Source organism: Narcine bancroftii, chromosome 4, assembly GCF_036971445.1.
Source record: "Narcine bancroftii isolate sNarBan1 chromosome 4, sNarBan1.hap1, whole genome shotgun sequence".
Taxonomy (NCBI): domain Eukaryota; kingdom Metazoa; phylum Chordata; class Chondrichthyes; order Torpediniformes; family Narcinidae; genus Narcine; species Narcine bancroftii.
In genome coordinates, this window is record NC_091472.1 from 190,427,333 (window position 1) to 190,443,550 (window position 16,218).

A 16,218-nucleotide genomic window follows, 5' to 3' on the forward strand; every position below is an offset into this window, starting at 1 on the left:
TCAAACATTAAGTTTAATAATTCAACAGTTCAGTTCAAATGTCATTATCCATGGTCGAGAACGCGAGTCAACCTGCTGACTCTGAGAAAGTATGTGCCCAGCTCTGCGCTACTTGTCCCCTTCTCCCAACCCATCCTTCGCCAAGCATCCGCAAGAATCCAAACCTCTGAGTGACAGTTTGTGGACGAAATGACGTGATCCACCATGTGATTTTTATTTTAAAATGGATTTTCATGCTTTCATTTACCTTTGATCCACTGTTGGGAGAAAAATGTGTAATAATTGTATGTTGTATTTTGTTGCATTGCTAAGAAGTGCACATTGCATTTAGATTTCTATGCTGTTATGTTTTGCTACACTATTTTTTTTATTTTAAGGGTCTTCTGACATTTGCAGAATCTTTGAGCCTTTCTGTTTCAGCCCATTTTGGAACAGCTGGAAAGTGAGTTTATTTTGTTCAGTAGCTTTATTATAACAAAACCAAAACATGCTAATTTGTAGGTCCCCCACAACCATAAATACCAATAATCATATATTGTGCTTGTAGCTTAACAGCTTGTGTTTTCATTAATGTTAAATTTTATTTATGCTGCATTAAATAGCTTGCCTGTTTTCAATATTGCATTTATGTTGCATAAATAAAATCTTGAACAAAAAGCTACTGAAACAGGTGGCCATAAGCTCATCTAAAGAATTGAATTTCAAAACTGGTTGATGGAATTGATAAGGTCCATTGATGCTGATGAAGGGAAGGGTGAAGGCAAATAGGTCTTTCCTGTTTCCCTGTTCTGGCCCTCACATAATTTATACAACTTAATTAAATCTCCCACTTCTTTGTTTCAAAGAAAACAACTCCTGCCTAGCCAAAATATTAACCAATATTGTGTCCTGAATGTATTCAAACTGTGGATTAACCAGCATGTTGCATAGTATCTGCATAACTATAGCTAATACTATATTTTACAGCTTTCTGAATCACCTTATTTGCATGTCCTGAGGTAACCTTGAGAAACTTGTGAAATTGCACTAAAATATTCTTTTTCTAAAGTTCTCAGTGTATACTCCATCTTTCTCTTTCCAAATCCACTATGACACCCTTGTATTAAATATCATTGTCTTTTCATTGATGTCTTGATTAAGTCATATAACTTTTATAATAGTATTAACACTTACACGCAAGCAAGTATCTGGAGTCTTTGGCACAAAATTGGCAGCTCTGGGCTTTCAGTGCCTTTTTAAACAGACATTTTCTCAGAATCTCTGTTTATAACAAGTCTTTCTGCTAATTATGTGGTATTGAGATTTTATTTTGTGAATGGTTTGCATCTACTCAAGTTTGGGCTGTTTTCAAGCAAGAAGACATCACCAAACTTTATTTTCTTGAAATTAGTCTTTTCATCCATTTTATTTTATAGGCCAATTGCATTTATTGTTGATAATATGATGCTTGAAGCCATTTTCATATTGGCTACATTAACTGATGTAGGGAGCCAGTCATCATCACCACAGAACATTCAGAACGTGAAGAGTTTGGCCAATAAAAGGTATGAAATTGTAGATACAGTATACTTTTCCAATGTTCTTTGATCCAATTCACTGAAACATTCTCTTTAATACGGGATTTCTCTACTATTATTTTCACAGTGATTCTTTGAATTAATATGCAGATCCTTGATTGTTATATATTAGCAATTATCTGAAGTGAATTTGTACTCATTTGCTTAGTTTTTTGTATAACCACTAGCTGCTTTTTACAATGTACCTTGTGGGACCAGTTGAGGTGGTGCAGAGAACTAGGACTTGTGAATACTCAGAACCATGTTACAGATTGACTTTCTTTTATGTTGTGGATGTTATAATTATTATGCTTGTTGCTTTTATTCTGTTTTTTTTATTTAAATTTAAGCTCCCATTTGTGTCACTTTTCCTTTGATATTTAACATGCAGCTTCCAATTTTCCTGTTGTGAACAGCTAATAATAATGAACTCCTAATGGTAAATAGCACCATGGCTATTTACTTTCCATATGTTTGACAAATAAAGTATTATTTTTCAAGGCTATCACTATTAATAGAAGATTGTTTGCATCCAAATCTACTAAAGTATAAAAAACATGATATTGATAACATGACTTGTTTCCTGTAGTCAAGAAATGTAAGTGGAGAAATTGGAAAAGGACATTACCCAATTAGCGAAGGATTTTCAGGAATCAGGCCTAGAGGACCACTTGGCTAAAAGTGTACAATCCTTAAGTTATTCCATTGCAACAATGGCAACCCCTTTTTAATTAACAGAAGCCATAGAATCAGCAGATTTACAAGAAGTGAGGAATTAATTCAGTCATTGTCTGTTATCAGTTCAAAAAGCTCTCCATGCTAATCCCAGCCTTCACCACTAGACCTGTAAACTAATAGATATTGGCTTGTCAAGTACACGTGTGAGCATTGGATATGCTTAAGATTTATGCCTCTACCATCAGTACAAGACCATAAATTTAAGACTGGAGTGGGTTGTGCGTGCGTGCAGCGAAAAGACCGAGACAACAGACTGAGAGCTCGAGTGACAAAATTGCTTTCCTTTGAATTCCACGCTTCAGCCTTTAAGGCTGTATCTGGCCCGCCCCTTCCATTCTGGAGCTTGTGTCACACTGACACAAGCGTGCATGCGTTCTTCCAGTGCAGACCAGAAAAGAAGGTCCCGCAATGCCATCTTTGCTGCGGCTGCCCCTCTAACTGCCCATGAGAAATGGGGCAGTATGCTGCTACAACTATGTATGTTGCCACACAACACCTTCCCCCAGAACTGGCACCGATGGTCTCATGATGCGATGAGGTTGAGGTCCACTGCCTCGGTGGCTGACCCCTACGTACCGGTGGGGGATCCTGTGTTGGTTGTGACAAGTTTAAGTGGGCTGGTTACAAGCGGTTCAGTATGGACAGTTCCCCTTTGCCCCCAATGTCGAGGGTAAAGGTGGATGTGTTCCTTTGCAGCACCTTGTAAGGTCCCTCATAGGGGCGCCAAAGGGGTGTCCTGTGTGCACCCCATCGCACAAGTACGTACTTACAGGAGGTTAAGTCTGGGGAGTAGTTGAAAGGTGCCTGACCATGTCGCGATGGTGGTGGTAGTGGCGTGAGTGACCCAAATTTGTCTCGCAGTCTCTCGAGTACGATTGCTGTGTCAGTGATTTGATTGGGTGCTGAAGGAAGGAACTGGCCCAGGACTGCAAGGGTCTTGCTGTAGACTAATTTGGCTGAGGAGGCATTGAGGTCATCCTTGGACGCTGTGCGAATCCCCAAAAGAACTCAGGGGAGTTCGTCTACTCTGTTGGGCCTCTTGAACCATGGCATCAGTGCTGATTTCAGGTGATGATGGAAGTGCTCGACTGGCCTGTTGACCTGAGGATGGTAGGCCATGGTGTGATGTAGTTGGGTGCCAAGGAGTTTGGAGAGCTCATTCCATAGGGCAGGGTGAACTGGGCTCCTCAGTCGGTCTTTATGTATGCTGGGAGACCCAGGCGGAAAGGGAAGTCCTGACACACGTGTCGGTGGAGGTGTCCGGGCGGGGAATGGCCTCTGGCCATCGAGTGAACCTGTCCACTACTATGAGTAGATAGCGTGACCCTTGGGTAACTGGCAAGGGCCAAATTATGTTGAGGCGGATGTGCTGGAACCTGCAGGTTGGAGGGTTAAACTGCTGGACGTGGGGCTTAGTGCGTTGCTGGAGCTTTGCAGTCTGGCAGTCCGTGTAGGTTTTCACCCACTCTGTGATTTGCTTGCATTGGCCATGCCAGACAAATCAGGAGGATACCATCCGCACTGTTGTTTGGATGGAGGAGTGAGACAAACCATGGATTGTGTTGAAAACTGTTCTCTTCCATTGGGTGGGGACTACAGTCGGGTTTGGCCCATGGAGATGTCGTAGAAGAGAGTAGTATCATTGGCGTCAAGTGGGAGGTCCTGGAGCTGCAATTCCATGACTACAGTCCTGAAGCTGTGCATCTCGATGGGCTCGAGCCAAGTCATGGTAGTCAATGCCATGTTACAAAGCATTGACCACTGGCCTGGAGAGTATGTCAGCAATAATGTTTTGTTTGCCAGAGAAATGGCAGATGGAGGTGGTGAATTCGGAGACGTAGGATAAGTGCCTCTGTTGTTGGGTGGACCATGGGTCAGAGGACTTGGAGAAGGTGAAAGTGACCAGCTTGTGGTCTGTGTAGATAGTGAACAGCCACCCCTCTAGGAAGTAGTGGAATTGCCAGGTAGAGGGCCAGAAGCTCTCTGTCGAAAGTGCTGTACTTAATTTCAGGTGGTCACAGGTGGAGACTGAAAAAGGCAAGAGGGCTTCGTGAGTTGACAACGAACCATTCCAGGACAGCACCAACTGCTGTGTTGGACACGTCATCTGTGAGGGCTGTCGGTACATCCATTCGTGGGTGTTGTATGAGCCAGGGCCTCCTTGAAGGCGTTGTGAGCTTCGTCCATCCACACAAGCTCCTTCGTTGAGCCTTACAGAGTGAAAAGAGGGTGCATAATCTTGGTGGCTGCAGGAATTAACCTGTTATAAAAATTCACCATCCCCACGAACTCTTGTAGCCCCTTCAGTGTTGTTGATCTGGCGTTATCTTTGGTAATTTTGTGGTCCAAAAATTCGATCTCTGAGACCAAACTGACACTTTGACGGGTTAATGGTGAGGCCGAACTCTGCCAGGCAATTGAAAAGCTGGCAAAAGTGTGCCATATGCTCATTGAGCTTTCTGCTGGCTACCAGGATATAATTGAGGTAGATGAAAAGAAAAGCCAAGTCTCTGCCGACCGCATTCATGAGGCTCTGGAAAGTCTAGGCTGCATTCTTCAAGCCGAGGGGCATGCGGAGGACCTCAAAGGCAGAAAGGGGTGATGATGGCAGTCTTTTGGACATCATCTGGGTGAACAGGGATCTAATGGTATCCCCAGATCAGGTCGACCTTGGAGAAAAGTGTCGCACCATGAAGGTTCACCACAAAATCCTGGATGTGGGGAATGGGGCAGTGGTTGGGTGTTGTCACATCGTTGAGGCGTCTGTAGTCTCCACAGGGTCTCCAGCTGCCAGTGGCCTGAGATCCTGTCCCAGACATGGAGAAAGCTGTTCGGTCGGCCAGCTGCCGCAACCACTCATGATGTCTGGCCCAATTGTTTCCTGGAAACTAGCATAGCTGACAGCATCTGTGCGCTTACCACTCCACTCCCCCAAATGTTGATGGTCAGGCCTTTCTGTCTTCTGGCAGGGCGGGGCCTCTTCATGTGGTGGACTGGACTTGGGCGTTACCTTGGTGGCGGCCATGTAATACAGATGACTGAGTTTATGGTCTTACACCTGGATTGGTAGAGAACGTCTGCTCGTGCCGCAACTCGTGTGGGTTGCTGAAATCCTCGTCGGCCAATAGGACTCTGATGTCTTTGGGCATCTGCTCGAACATGAGGCAGGGCTTGTGCCCTTCTTCCAGGGTGGGCATTTCATCCATGAGGGCGGATGGGCTCCTAGGCCTCGGCCGTCCAAATGAAGGAGCCTGGTGGCCCTCTCACGCCATGAAAGTCCATATATGCTAATGAAGAGGTTTTAAAGAGCAACATTTACTTTTCTCTGGTGGTGCCTGGATGAGGTCATTGACCCGTGAAGTGTCTTCCAAGTTGAGTGAACTGATGACATAGAAGTATCTTGTCGAATCAGAGGATATCTGTTTGATCTGGAATTAGGCCTCCACTTGGCCAAACCAAGTGCGAGGCCTATTTGTCCAGAAAGTTGGGAGCTTCAACACAATGGCACCTACTGCTGCAGGGTCCATTGTGCCAAGTCTTCAGGATGTGGAAACTTGTCAGGGTCACCAGTGTAGCAGTCTGAACTGAAAGAGAAGGTCCCTCAATGCCATCTTTGCCGTGGCTGCCCCGCTGACTGCACGTGACAAGCAGGGCCAGTTCACTGCTACAACTATGTGCGACATCACTTTTTGGGTGAAAAAGTTTTTCCTTGTATTCCCTTTAATTCTCCTGTGACTTACTATAAATCTATGACCCCTGGTTATTGATTTCTCACTGGGCAAAATTGTTCCTTCCTATTTACTCAATCTTTAAACATCTCCATTAAGTCATGCCTCAGTCTCATTTTAAAAACAACCAACATATCCAATCTTCCTTTGTAACCATAATTTTTCTGTCCCACCAACACCTTCATAAATGTACACTGTGTCATCTCAATGTAATCATATCCTTACTTAAAATGGACCAGAACTGCAGTGTACAAACTGTGGCCTAATACTGTACAAGTTGAAGAATTAACTTCCGTCCTGTGCCTTGGCTACTAAAGGTGTGAAAAATGTGTTTAACATCACAGTAACCTTTAATGGTATTTTGTCTTGCATTCCAAAGTCCATACCATTCAATATACTCTGAGTGTATATCCCAAGATTTTACAATCTGAAAACAATTTTTGCTGTTTTTGTTTCATTTCTATGTGGAATAGTAAAAATCAAATTAAAATAAAGTTTAGGAATATTTGTGATCTGAAGTGCAATTTACAAAATTAATTCAATAAAATCTGGATGTTTATTTGGAAGCTAATAGCTGGATAAGTTTGAGTAAATGTAGAAATCTGAATTTTTAAACCCGAGTCTCAGTTTTATGGTGGATCCCATATTCATGCAAGTTGTGTAAATTATCAGTATCTCATTAAAATTTATCTACCAGCAGCATTAATCTGACAAATATTCAAATGGAAGATGCGAATGAATTGTTTAATGAAGAAACAAATTCACCTGTAATAGCCACTGTACAAAAAGACACTAGAACCAAAATTCAGGAAGGAAAAGATCATTGTGGAAACCCCAGATTAACTGATGATCTGAAAAAAAATGTCAAGACTTCCTCACCGATCAATGGTTATTCAGAGAATGGAGTCAAAAATGAAATGGTGCCTGGAATACCACCAAATAAAAAGGTAGAGTATTAGTTTGACGTACTTCTGTTACAAATTTTAAAATATAGTCCAAATACAAAATTAATTGCAGATTATTCTAATGATCTTAATTTAATGTTTTCCTAACAGAGTTATGCTTTTCCATGTTCTCTTTTGATCCCTCCCCTCCACCACCCACAAAACATTCTCTTGCTTGAATACCTGTTTTGCAACAAATTCAGAATTCAGCAAGCTAGCACAGGAAATGTTACATTCCAGCTCTTTGATGGAATACCCCATAAGTTCTTTGCAATAAGAGAAAATAGCTTTCAGTACATAAGCATCTCTCTTGGCCATGTGTTTTAAGATGTGCATCTCAACTCAAATTTATTATTTCTCCACTAGACTTCTTGCCATTTTTTTTTCTGCCTTTCTGGCGTAGATGCTCAACTGTGTGGCCTGTGGTCATTATTAGAAACAAAATCTCAAGATTGATATACTGAGTGATGCAACAGTAAGTTTCCTTCATACACTTTAAGAATCATTGATTTTGAACACTGACCACCATTCTGATGATATCAATGATCTCCTTCAGACTTAGCATTCTTCAATTGTGGAAATCTGCCAACCTTGTTCATTTTGGCCTTATGATTCCAAACCCAGAGCATCATGGTTGACTCTTAATTGCACTCCATGGCATAGGATTCTGGGAAGCTCCACTGTGATTTGGACCAATTGAGGGAATGTGTAAATTCAGGCCAGCAACAGTGTTTTAGTGGATAAATGAGTTTATCCACTTTGATGTCAACAACAGGAAGGCAGATCTCTGAATGACAAATTAGGAAATGGGAAGGTGCAAGAAGTCTTGGGTGTTTAGGGCACTAATCATGTACATAACCACCAGTTGTTCCTACATACTTAAACAGACAAATGGTATATTTTGTCTAGGAGCAGGGATGCCTTTCTGTAATTATATGGGTCCTTAGTGAGACAGCATAATAAATATTGTATGCCATTAATCCTGTCCTCTCTCACTATAATCCTTCAACTCCTTTAACAGTCTCCACCTTGAATATTTAGTATCCTTACCACTACAATCTTGGGATGGAGAAGTCAAGTCGTTACAACTCTCAGGGTAGGAATTCCTCCATGTGACTCTTTTAAATAGGCAAACCATATTCTGAATACCCCCACAAGAAACATTTTCTCAGCATCCAATCTGTCTATTCCCCCTCAGAATCTTCAATACTGCTCATTCCTAACTCAAAAGAACATAGGAATTTTTAAACCCATATCTACCTTCATATCTAGAATAATCTATGTGGAGGTCTCGTGATATGGGGAGAGTAAGAGGAGGTGGATTCTGAGAGCTCCCAGGATTTTTGATTACAAACCTCAACTGGCCAGTCCAAAACGCCAAAAAAGGATGTGAGAATTTTTTTTAATGCAACATGACAAAAAAAAGTAAGTCTGCAAGCAAGAGTGCAAAAGAATCACCTCTGAGGCGAGAGGGCAAGCCTGGAATGCCTCGTGGTGAGGAAAATGGTGGTGCCACCCCAGGGCTCGAAATTGGAACCGCAGCTCCAAAGGAGGAACTCACCAGACGGGGAGAACAAGTCCTGGATGAATCCAGCATCAATGCCCAGCAGGTACAAAGGGAAATCCTTCTGGAAGCCCCTGGAGAGAAGGAAAGGGGTGGGTCCCCCCCCCTCCCACAGCAGGATCACAAAGTTGGGTGCGCTCGCGGTGGGTGCGAGGCCAGAGGTGAAGTCAGCGTCGGGTGCGGGGCAGCAGTGGCAACCCCCGTGGGGAACGGACCTGCCCGACAAAAGAGGAAACTGCAAGAAACCAGCACTAAGGGAGAGTGTGAAACTCTGCCCTGGCAGCAGGCCAAGAGTGAAACTACGCTCTGTTCTGGTGAGGCTGTTGTGGTACCAGGACAGGGAGAAAATATTAGGAGCACCAGCGATCGGGGCAAAGAGAAGGGGATCCCCCTAGAGTTAGAGGGGAACAAAAATTTTTTCTACCCAGTTATTAGTTCGGCACTCTTGAAGGCCAGGAAGGCATTTGAACCAGCTGAGAGACTGTTCAAGCAGAAGAAATATGAATGTGTGTTGAGGTACCCAGCCACCCTGACAATATCATTGCCAGAAGGAGCAAAGAAATATTTACAGATCTGGAAAAAGCCCAGGAATATGCTGCAGGCTTACCCACATTGGGAGCATGATGGGAATGTAAAATCTAGAGACTTGTTCTGCCCTCAACTGCCAAATGAGTACCTTATGAGCTCTTACCCTCAACTCATAGTATTTTTGTCTCGACCTCATAATAGCCTTTTTCATACTATACGTCTGAAGCGTATTGTATTCCAATTTCTTGTTTGTAATTTCTTGTAATGGTCCTCTAGGCCTGATTCCTGAAAATCCTTCGCTAATTGGGTAATGTCCTTTTCCAATTTCTCCACTTCCCTCATATAATTTTTCTTGACCACCTTCATATACCCAATTATCTGACCCCTCAAGTATGCCTTGAGGGTGTCTCATACAAGAAATTTATCTGGAGTAGAGGGGCAGTTGTCCTCACAAAATTGAGTTATTTGAGATCTTATAAAGCTACAAAACTCCAGCAAAGTGTTAATATGCCACCTATATGCCATGTCCTGCTTATCTAGCATGTCTATAGTCAAGACCAGGGGGAAGTGGTCTGAGAGAAGTCTCGCTCTGTACTCGGCTTCCATGATCCTACCCTCTAAATGGGCTGAAGCCTAAAAGAAATCTATTCTAGAGTAGGAGTCATGTTGTTTCAAGAAGAATGAGTAGTCTCTCTCTCTTGGATGCATTCTATGCCAGACATCTATTAAATTCAATTCCCTCATACATTCAATGGTGGCTTTCACCGCTCCAGTCCTAGTTATAAATTTTGTGGACTTGTCCAATACAGGATCCAGGCATAAATTAAAGTCGCCCCCTATCAAAATAGTTTCACTTCCCTCTGCCAAACGTAGGAAAATGTCCTGTATAAATTTTTCATCAGCAAAATTGACTTCTGAGATTAAAGTTCATAATACTTACTCAGGCCTGTGGCGGGAGGGCAGGGTTTGCAGGCGATCGGGTTGGACAACGACAGTGCGGGGGAATCGGCTCTCGCTGCAGGGCGGCATCTCGGCAGATCAGCGGCCCCGTCACCGTGAGTCGCGGGTCGGCCTGCGGCAGGGAGGGGGAGTGGGCAACGGTCCTGGTGAGGTCAGGCCCCCCTGAATTTCTGCCAGACCCCCCTTGACCTGCTGAGTTTCTCCCGGACCCCCCTTGACCTGCTGAGTTTCTGCCAGACCCCCCTTGACCTGCTGAGATTCTCTCAGACCCCCCCTTTGACCTGCTGAGTTTCTCCTGGATCCCCCCTTTGACCTGCTGAGTTTCTCTCGGACCCCCCTTTTGACCTGCTGAGTTTTTTCCCTTCTGGTGTTTTTACGAGAACCACAGACTTTTGCTCATACATTGATGAGGGGGATCAAGGGCCAAACATTGTCAGGCACCTCTCTGCTGGATAAAGGATACGGTTTAACCCGCTGAGTTTCTCCAGTGTTGGGTTTTCACGAGGTAGAGTCAAAGGGCCGAAGGGCCTGTTTCTGATCTTTAATGTTCTACGGACCCTGCTCTTCTTTCCGTGCCGGTGTCCCAGGACCTTTCCAGGGCAGTCTCCGCGCTCGGGACCACGCTGGGATCCCGGTCAGCGGAGGAGGAGCAGGTGAGCGCGGCTAATACCGATCCAGCCCACGCCACTCCCGAGATTGGCGAGGGGTTCCACCCTACCTGCCCGACCAGCCTCGCTCTCCACGTGTACTCCGGGCACCCTCCGGTGGGAAGGCGGAGGGCGGCCGGTGCCCCCATCGCCCGGCGGGGAGCCCCAATCTTCCCTCCGGCGTCCCGACTCCATCTGCAGCTCCAAGAAACGCTGTGCCACTGGGGTTCCGGGCGCTGGGAAGCGGCCTTGGCTTCCCCTGACACCGGCCAGGCCGCGCTGCGGTGGGGGGGGTGGGCGGGGGGACACGACAGCGTGTTTATAAAACCACCCACCACTACTTTTCATGGACCAGGATTTTTCTCTCTCTCTCTCACCCTGGGACACAGCGGTTACTGTGCATGCGCTATACTGGCGCGGCGGCCAGCGGGCCACCTCTATTACATTTTTGATATGATCTTGCTGGCCAAATATAATTATATTTGGCCCGCGGACCAGAGTTTGACATGTGTGGTCTAGGCAGATTGAGATTGCCTGACTTTAAAAAAAAATTATTGAGCAGCCCAATCGAGATACATCGCCTCTCTTTTTCAGGGAGATGTACCATCTTGGGCACAAATTGATCTGCACCTGGTGGGGGAGAAGATAGCAGAGGATTTTATTTATAAATGGGACGTTAAATTGTTGACAGGGAAGAAGTGCAGCCCTATATTAAAACATGTGATTAGTATCTGGGCCAAAATCAACCAGTATTTAGATACTAAAGTGGGGTTGTCCCCAAAAATGTCTTTGACTCCAGATAAATTAATACCACAAAAACTGGGTAATGGGATTCTGGACATCTGGCTCCGTAAGGGAGTCGGGTGTATAGATGACTGTTACGAGCAAGGGCAATTAATGTCATTGGAACAGTTCAAAAATAAATATGATTTACCGAATAAAACATTCCACTATCTTCAAATAAGGACTTTTCTACAGGACATATTAGGTCCAGGTATGGTCCTACCTCGTTGCAGTGCATAGAAGCCCTGATTTGAAGGGGGATCGGTAAGAAATTTATTTCAATTATTACCTGTTCCAATCAGAGTGACCCAAACCGGGTCTTCATAGGTCGAGAGAAAGATGGGAAATCGGACTTGGGTATTACAATTGGTGAGAGGTGCTGGTCCGACCTGTGCCTGGAAAGCATGACCACTGTCATTAATGCAAGATATAGGCTGGTCCAGTATAACATTTTGTACCAATTGTACATAATGCCACAGAAAATCAATTGGTCAAAACTAGAACTCCCGGATCAATGCTTTAGTGTGGTGTTGCAACTGGGACGTTCATGCATGCAGTCTGGTCATGTGCCAAGGTGAGGCCCTTTTGGGTAGATCTAGGCCAAGTCCGGGAAAAAATTGTAGGTAAATAATTCCCTCAGGACCCGGAGTTGTTCCTGTTGGGAAATATATTGGACATAAGGCTTACAATGAAGCTGTCCAAATTTCAAATCCAATCTATGTTAATCGCATTGGCAGTGGCCAGGAAGTGCATTGCGGTGACTTGGAAGTCCGACTCTATTCGTAGTATCGAGCGATAGAACAAAGAAATGCAAAGTTGAGTTCCCCTGGAGAAAATAACTTACAATCTAATAAACAAGTACAGCACCTTTCAGAAGATTTGGCAGCCATACATGCACTACATAGGTGCATGGAAGTGATTGTTCTACCAGTCCCTGCTGTGGCTCCCTCTCTCCCGCACTGATCCCGATCAAGGAAAGTCAAGAATGAGCATCGACCCGGAAGTCGTCCATTGAGCCATGATAGTCCCTTTCTTTTTTATGATTTATACTCTTATTCATTTCCTTAATGTTAATGTGTGTTATTGTTACTGATATTGTAGCATGAATGAATCATTTAGTTTTGTAGGTGGGGAGGTTGGTAATGATGTGGGCCTGCGTGAAAAATTATTAAATATTTAAAAAAAAATCTCTGCATTATTTCCAATGCCAATACATGCTTCCTTAAATATTGAGACCTAGACAGCAGGCAGTACTCCAGCAGCAACATTGTAAAGTTGTTACAGAATTTCCCAGTACGGTGTTAACTTTTTGTTTCAACAATAGTTCCTTCCACATCCATTCTACCAATGGATTTCATAGGGTTAGAATTGCTAGTGGAACTTAGCAGGTCAGGTGTAGAAATGGTTAACTATGAAGACTAGAGGGGAGTGAAATTACAGCTTAAAAAGATAGAATTTCAGGATTTTGTTGCAGTGTAAAAATAAGCCTTTAATCAAGGAGGGTAAGGGAATGCATCTGACTGTTAAAGGCCAAATTTTCTAGCATCTGGATATTGCTGCAGAAGTTTCAGGGCAATCACATTAGCTGCAGTGACACAAGGCGAGCATGGCTTGACAATGTATCACTGCACTTTTCTTTAAATTATGTCTAGGAAATACTGCTTCAATACACTTGGGAATTATTATAGAGCTTCAGTGGCTAGTTTGGATTTTTGCAACTTCAAATTCAAGTAGACTTCTGAGTTATGACCACCCACACATACTACAGAATTTTAAAAAGACTTTATTAAAACTACTGTACAAGTACACATTTTATATTAAAAACACTGTACAGTGGTCCTTGTTCCTGGCGGGAGACAGATTCCTGAATTATGAACAATCCATCGGTCCCAATTACAGTCGTAAGTCTGGGACTACCTGTAATTTGTCAGAGTGTGAACAACTTGTTACAAGATACCCAGCCTGTGCCTTGTTCTTGGTCAGGATGGTAGGCATGATTTCTTTTGTAGCAGATGAGAGGTTAATGCTTCTTGCAGTACACAAACGGGCAGACATGGAGTTGCTAACGTCTATATATGGCCCAAGTTTAGTTCTAGGCTGCCACAGTCACTTTACAGGTTTATTTATCTAATTTAGTGAGAAGGGTCCTTCTGCAAACAGAAATAACAGGTTAGCTCTAAAAGCCAGCCAGTTATAGTGCTACACAAGTTAGAGTACAGAGTTACAGTACAAAAAAATAATTAGTACCAGTGGGTTCATTCAGGATCCTGATGGCTTTAGAGAAGCCAAGATACAGGCTGTATCTTTAATCCTGTTGAGGTGCATTTTCACACAAGCCTTCTCATCATCCTTCAGTATGTTGGCTGCCTTTCAATGGCAGCAGATGGAAATCATGTTCTGAGTCATTAGTCATTAGTCACAATGTCTTGCAGCAACTTTGAGCAGTGTAGGTCCCATAATACTTCTAGAAATAACTAGAATAATGGAAATGGGGCCAAAAAACATTCAGCAAACACTGCCTCTGATCCTTTATTACTAAATGGTGGAACTGAAGAAGCTCCCTGAAAAATTCTTGCAATAGTATTCAAGCACTATTCAGGATTGACAAACTGCTGGAATGTTTGGTCTTGATTAATTACATAAGTGTCCTTATCATTCATTACTTTGGGAGGCACAGGAGTACTGCTGATGGCAGAAATCTGAAAGACATAACTGGCAGTAAAGACTAGGGGCTTGTTTTTTTTTTATTTTTTTTTTTAAATTTTTTATTTTTCACACCATAAATCACAATAGCCATGATATACACTTTTTCTTTTCCACACATTTACAGTGACTTTTTCTCCCTCCCAAGACTAGGGGCTTGTTGAAACCAGACCTGATATAAAGAATTGCAATAGTGAGAGCAGAATAAAGGTTAATCAGACTCCAAGGATGATAGTTTGGCTTTTGAGAGAAGCAGCACGCTGGGCCTTTACTAGTGTAAAATGAGATCTGATCAGAAGTACATTTTTTTTTGTGGCTAAATAGGCAAATCACAGGGATGTAGTCTCCCCTGGCTGAGGCATCTGGGACCAGAAGCTGCAGTCAAACTAAGGGATTGATCAAGAGACGAGAAATTATCACCAAAGGGTAGTGAACTTGTTGAAATTCTTTACCCAAGGCAACTATGAAACTAGCAGTCGAGACAGAAGATTAAAAATATTGAAGTAAATTAGGGCAAGGCCAGGGCAAAAGATAAACCATTACTCTATGGTAAAACAAGCTGGAGGTGAATTAGTCTGACCCTGCTAGCCCATGCAATGTTCTTGTGAACTAATAATAATTTACATAGGCTCAATGGTACTTCTGGGATTTTATTCTCAGTATGTTTTGCTTGTAAAACTGAGAAAGCCAACTTTTCTATTTTGTTATTTTACATATTCTCTTTCGTAATAGTTATTTGTATTCTTTCCAAAACAGTTGTGTTCACTATTCTTCAATGCTGTGTTGACTGAATATCAAAAGAACAAACAAACATTTGTGAGCCTAGCAGATGACAGTGAGGAGGAAGATATTAAAGAAAACTACAGGCAAAGAAGTTTAATGCCAGAGTAGCAGCCCATGTTTTGTCATCTTCAGGATTTGGAAAACCAGGGGACAACTGGACCGTCAAAAAGAATCCAAAGCAGAAATCCTGCAGTGCTTCATCTCAACTGCAGTTGTAGGATAGTTTATTTGTATTTCATTCTGTTTTTGTTCAGTAAGCTTTGAAAGGACATAGTAGTAAGTAAATGGACTCCAATGTTATAAAGCACCATACTCCTTTGATGTGAACTTGCTATTCTTAAATTTCCATCCTTCCTTCATCCTTCATATGCACTGTACAACAACCAAAAATTTCAGATTGTGAGGCCTGCTGATAAAATTTTGAATACTCAATTCAATTTTCTTTCAGTTGCAATGGAAACCAAATAAAGTCTCATGATCTACCTCAATCAAATCCAAATGACTTTCAATATTCTAAGTCGTCATATTTCAATATTTTAACTTGGAAGATACCTAATGCAGAATCCTAAGCAACTTTTTATTGGAAGGCTAAGGAAGAAGAAATGTAGGAACTTTAAGATTCATCTCTTATTATTGGAGGTCTTTTTATTAAAAGTTTGCAGTTGAGTATTTGTTAAGCAGTAGTATCTGTATTTCAAAACATACTTGCTCCTCTAATAACAAGATTATTGTAACAGCAAAACATATAATTTCCCACCTTAAATTCAAATGTGTTTAAACCCATGTTGCATAATGAATACAAAATCTGGTGTTTGGAGCAATTTGCATGGTTTGATGCATTTTTAATATTCAGTTCGAAATGATAAAAGTATATAGTTTCAAATTAAGCATCATCTCAGCATTATGCTTAGCAACAACTTTAACAAGTGAAAATTCATGAAATATTAAATTTCCAAATTCTTCCAATTGAGCTGTAATACAATTTAAATTCAATAGATTAAAAATCTCTGAATATAATAATCAAAATAAGACTATTCAAAAAGTTTGAGGAATAATTTATGCTCTGAACCGGTCAAAATTTAGATTAAGAGGGCTGTGGAAAATTCTGGCAAGTTAGTTACTCCTATAAATGAATATTTAAAAATAGAACCAGAGATGCTTACAGCAGAGGATGCCATTTAGTCTATTATACACAGGCTTTGCTAGAGTGGGAAAATAGGTCCTCTGCCTGCACAACTAAAATAAGATTCACATGATGCCTGGCACTACCACTGGAACATTATT

The 16,218-nt window shown here is 42.4% G+C and overlaps 1 protein-coding gene across 4 annotated transcripts in view; it reads left to right on the plus strand.

The window, feature by feature from the left end:
• The window catches only part of LOC138761362 (cell cycle checkpoint control protein RAD9B-like), a 101,712-nt gene extending 86,109 nt beyond the window's left edge, over positions 1-15,603 (plus strand). For 2 of the 4 annotated variants that reach the window (XM_069933343.1, XM_069933340.1), the window contains 4 exons: positions 378-442; positions 1,416-1,544; positions 6,720-6,969; positions 14,908-15,603. In XM_069933343.1, the coding sequence (XP_069789444.1) occupies positions 378-442; positions 1,416-1,544; positions 6,720-6,969; positions 14,908-15,042 (579 nt within the window). In that variant the 3' untranslated portion in view covers positions 15,043-15,603. Of the gene's footprint in view, positions 1-377; positions 443-1,415; positions 1,545-6,719; positions 6,970-7,332; positions 7,433-14,907 lie in introns of those variants that run through there. The other 2 variants (XM_069933341.1, XM_069933342.1) reach the window with 2 other exon arrangements.
• The last annotated feature ends 615 nt before the right edge of the window (positions 15,604-16,218 follow it).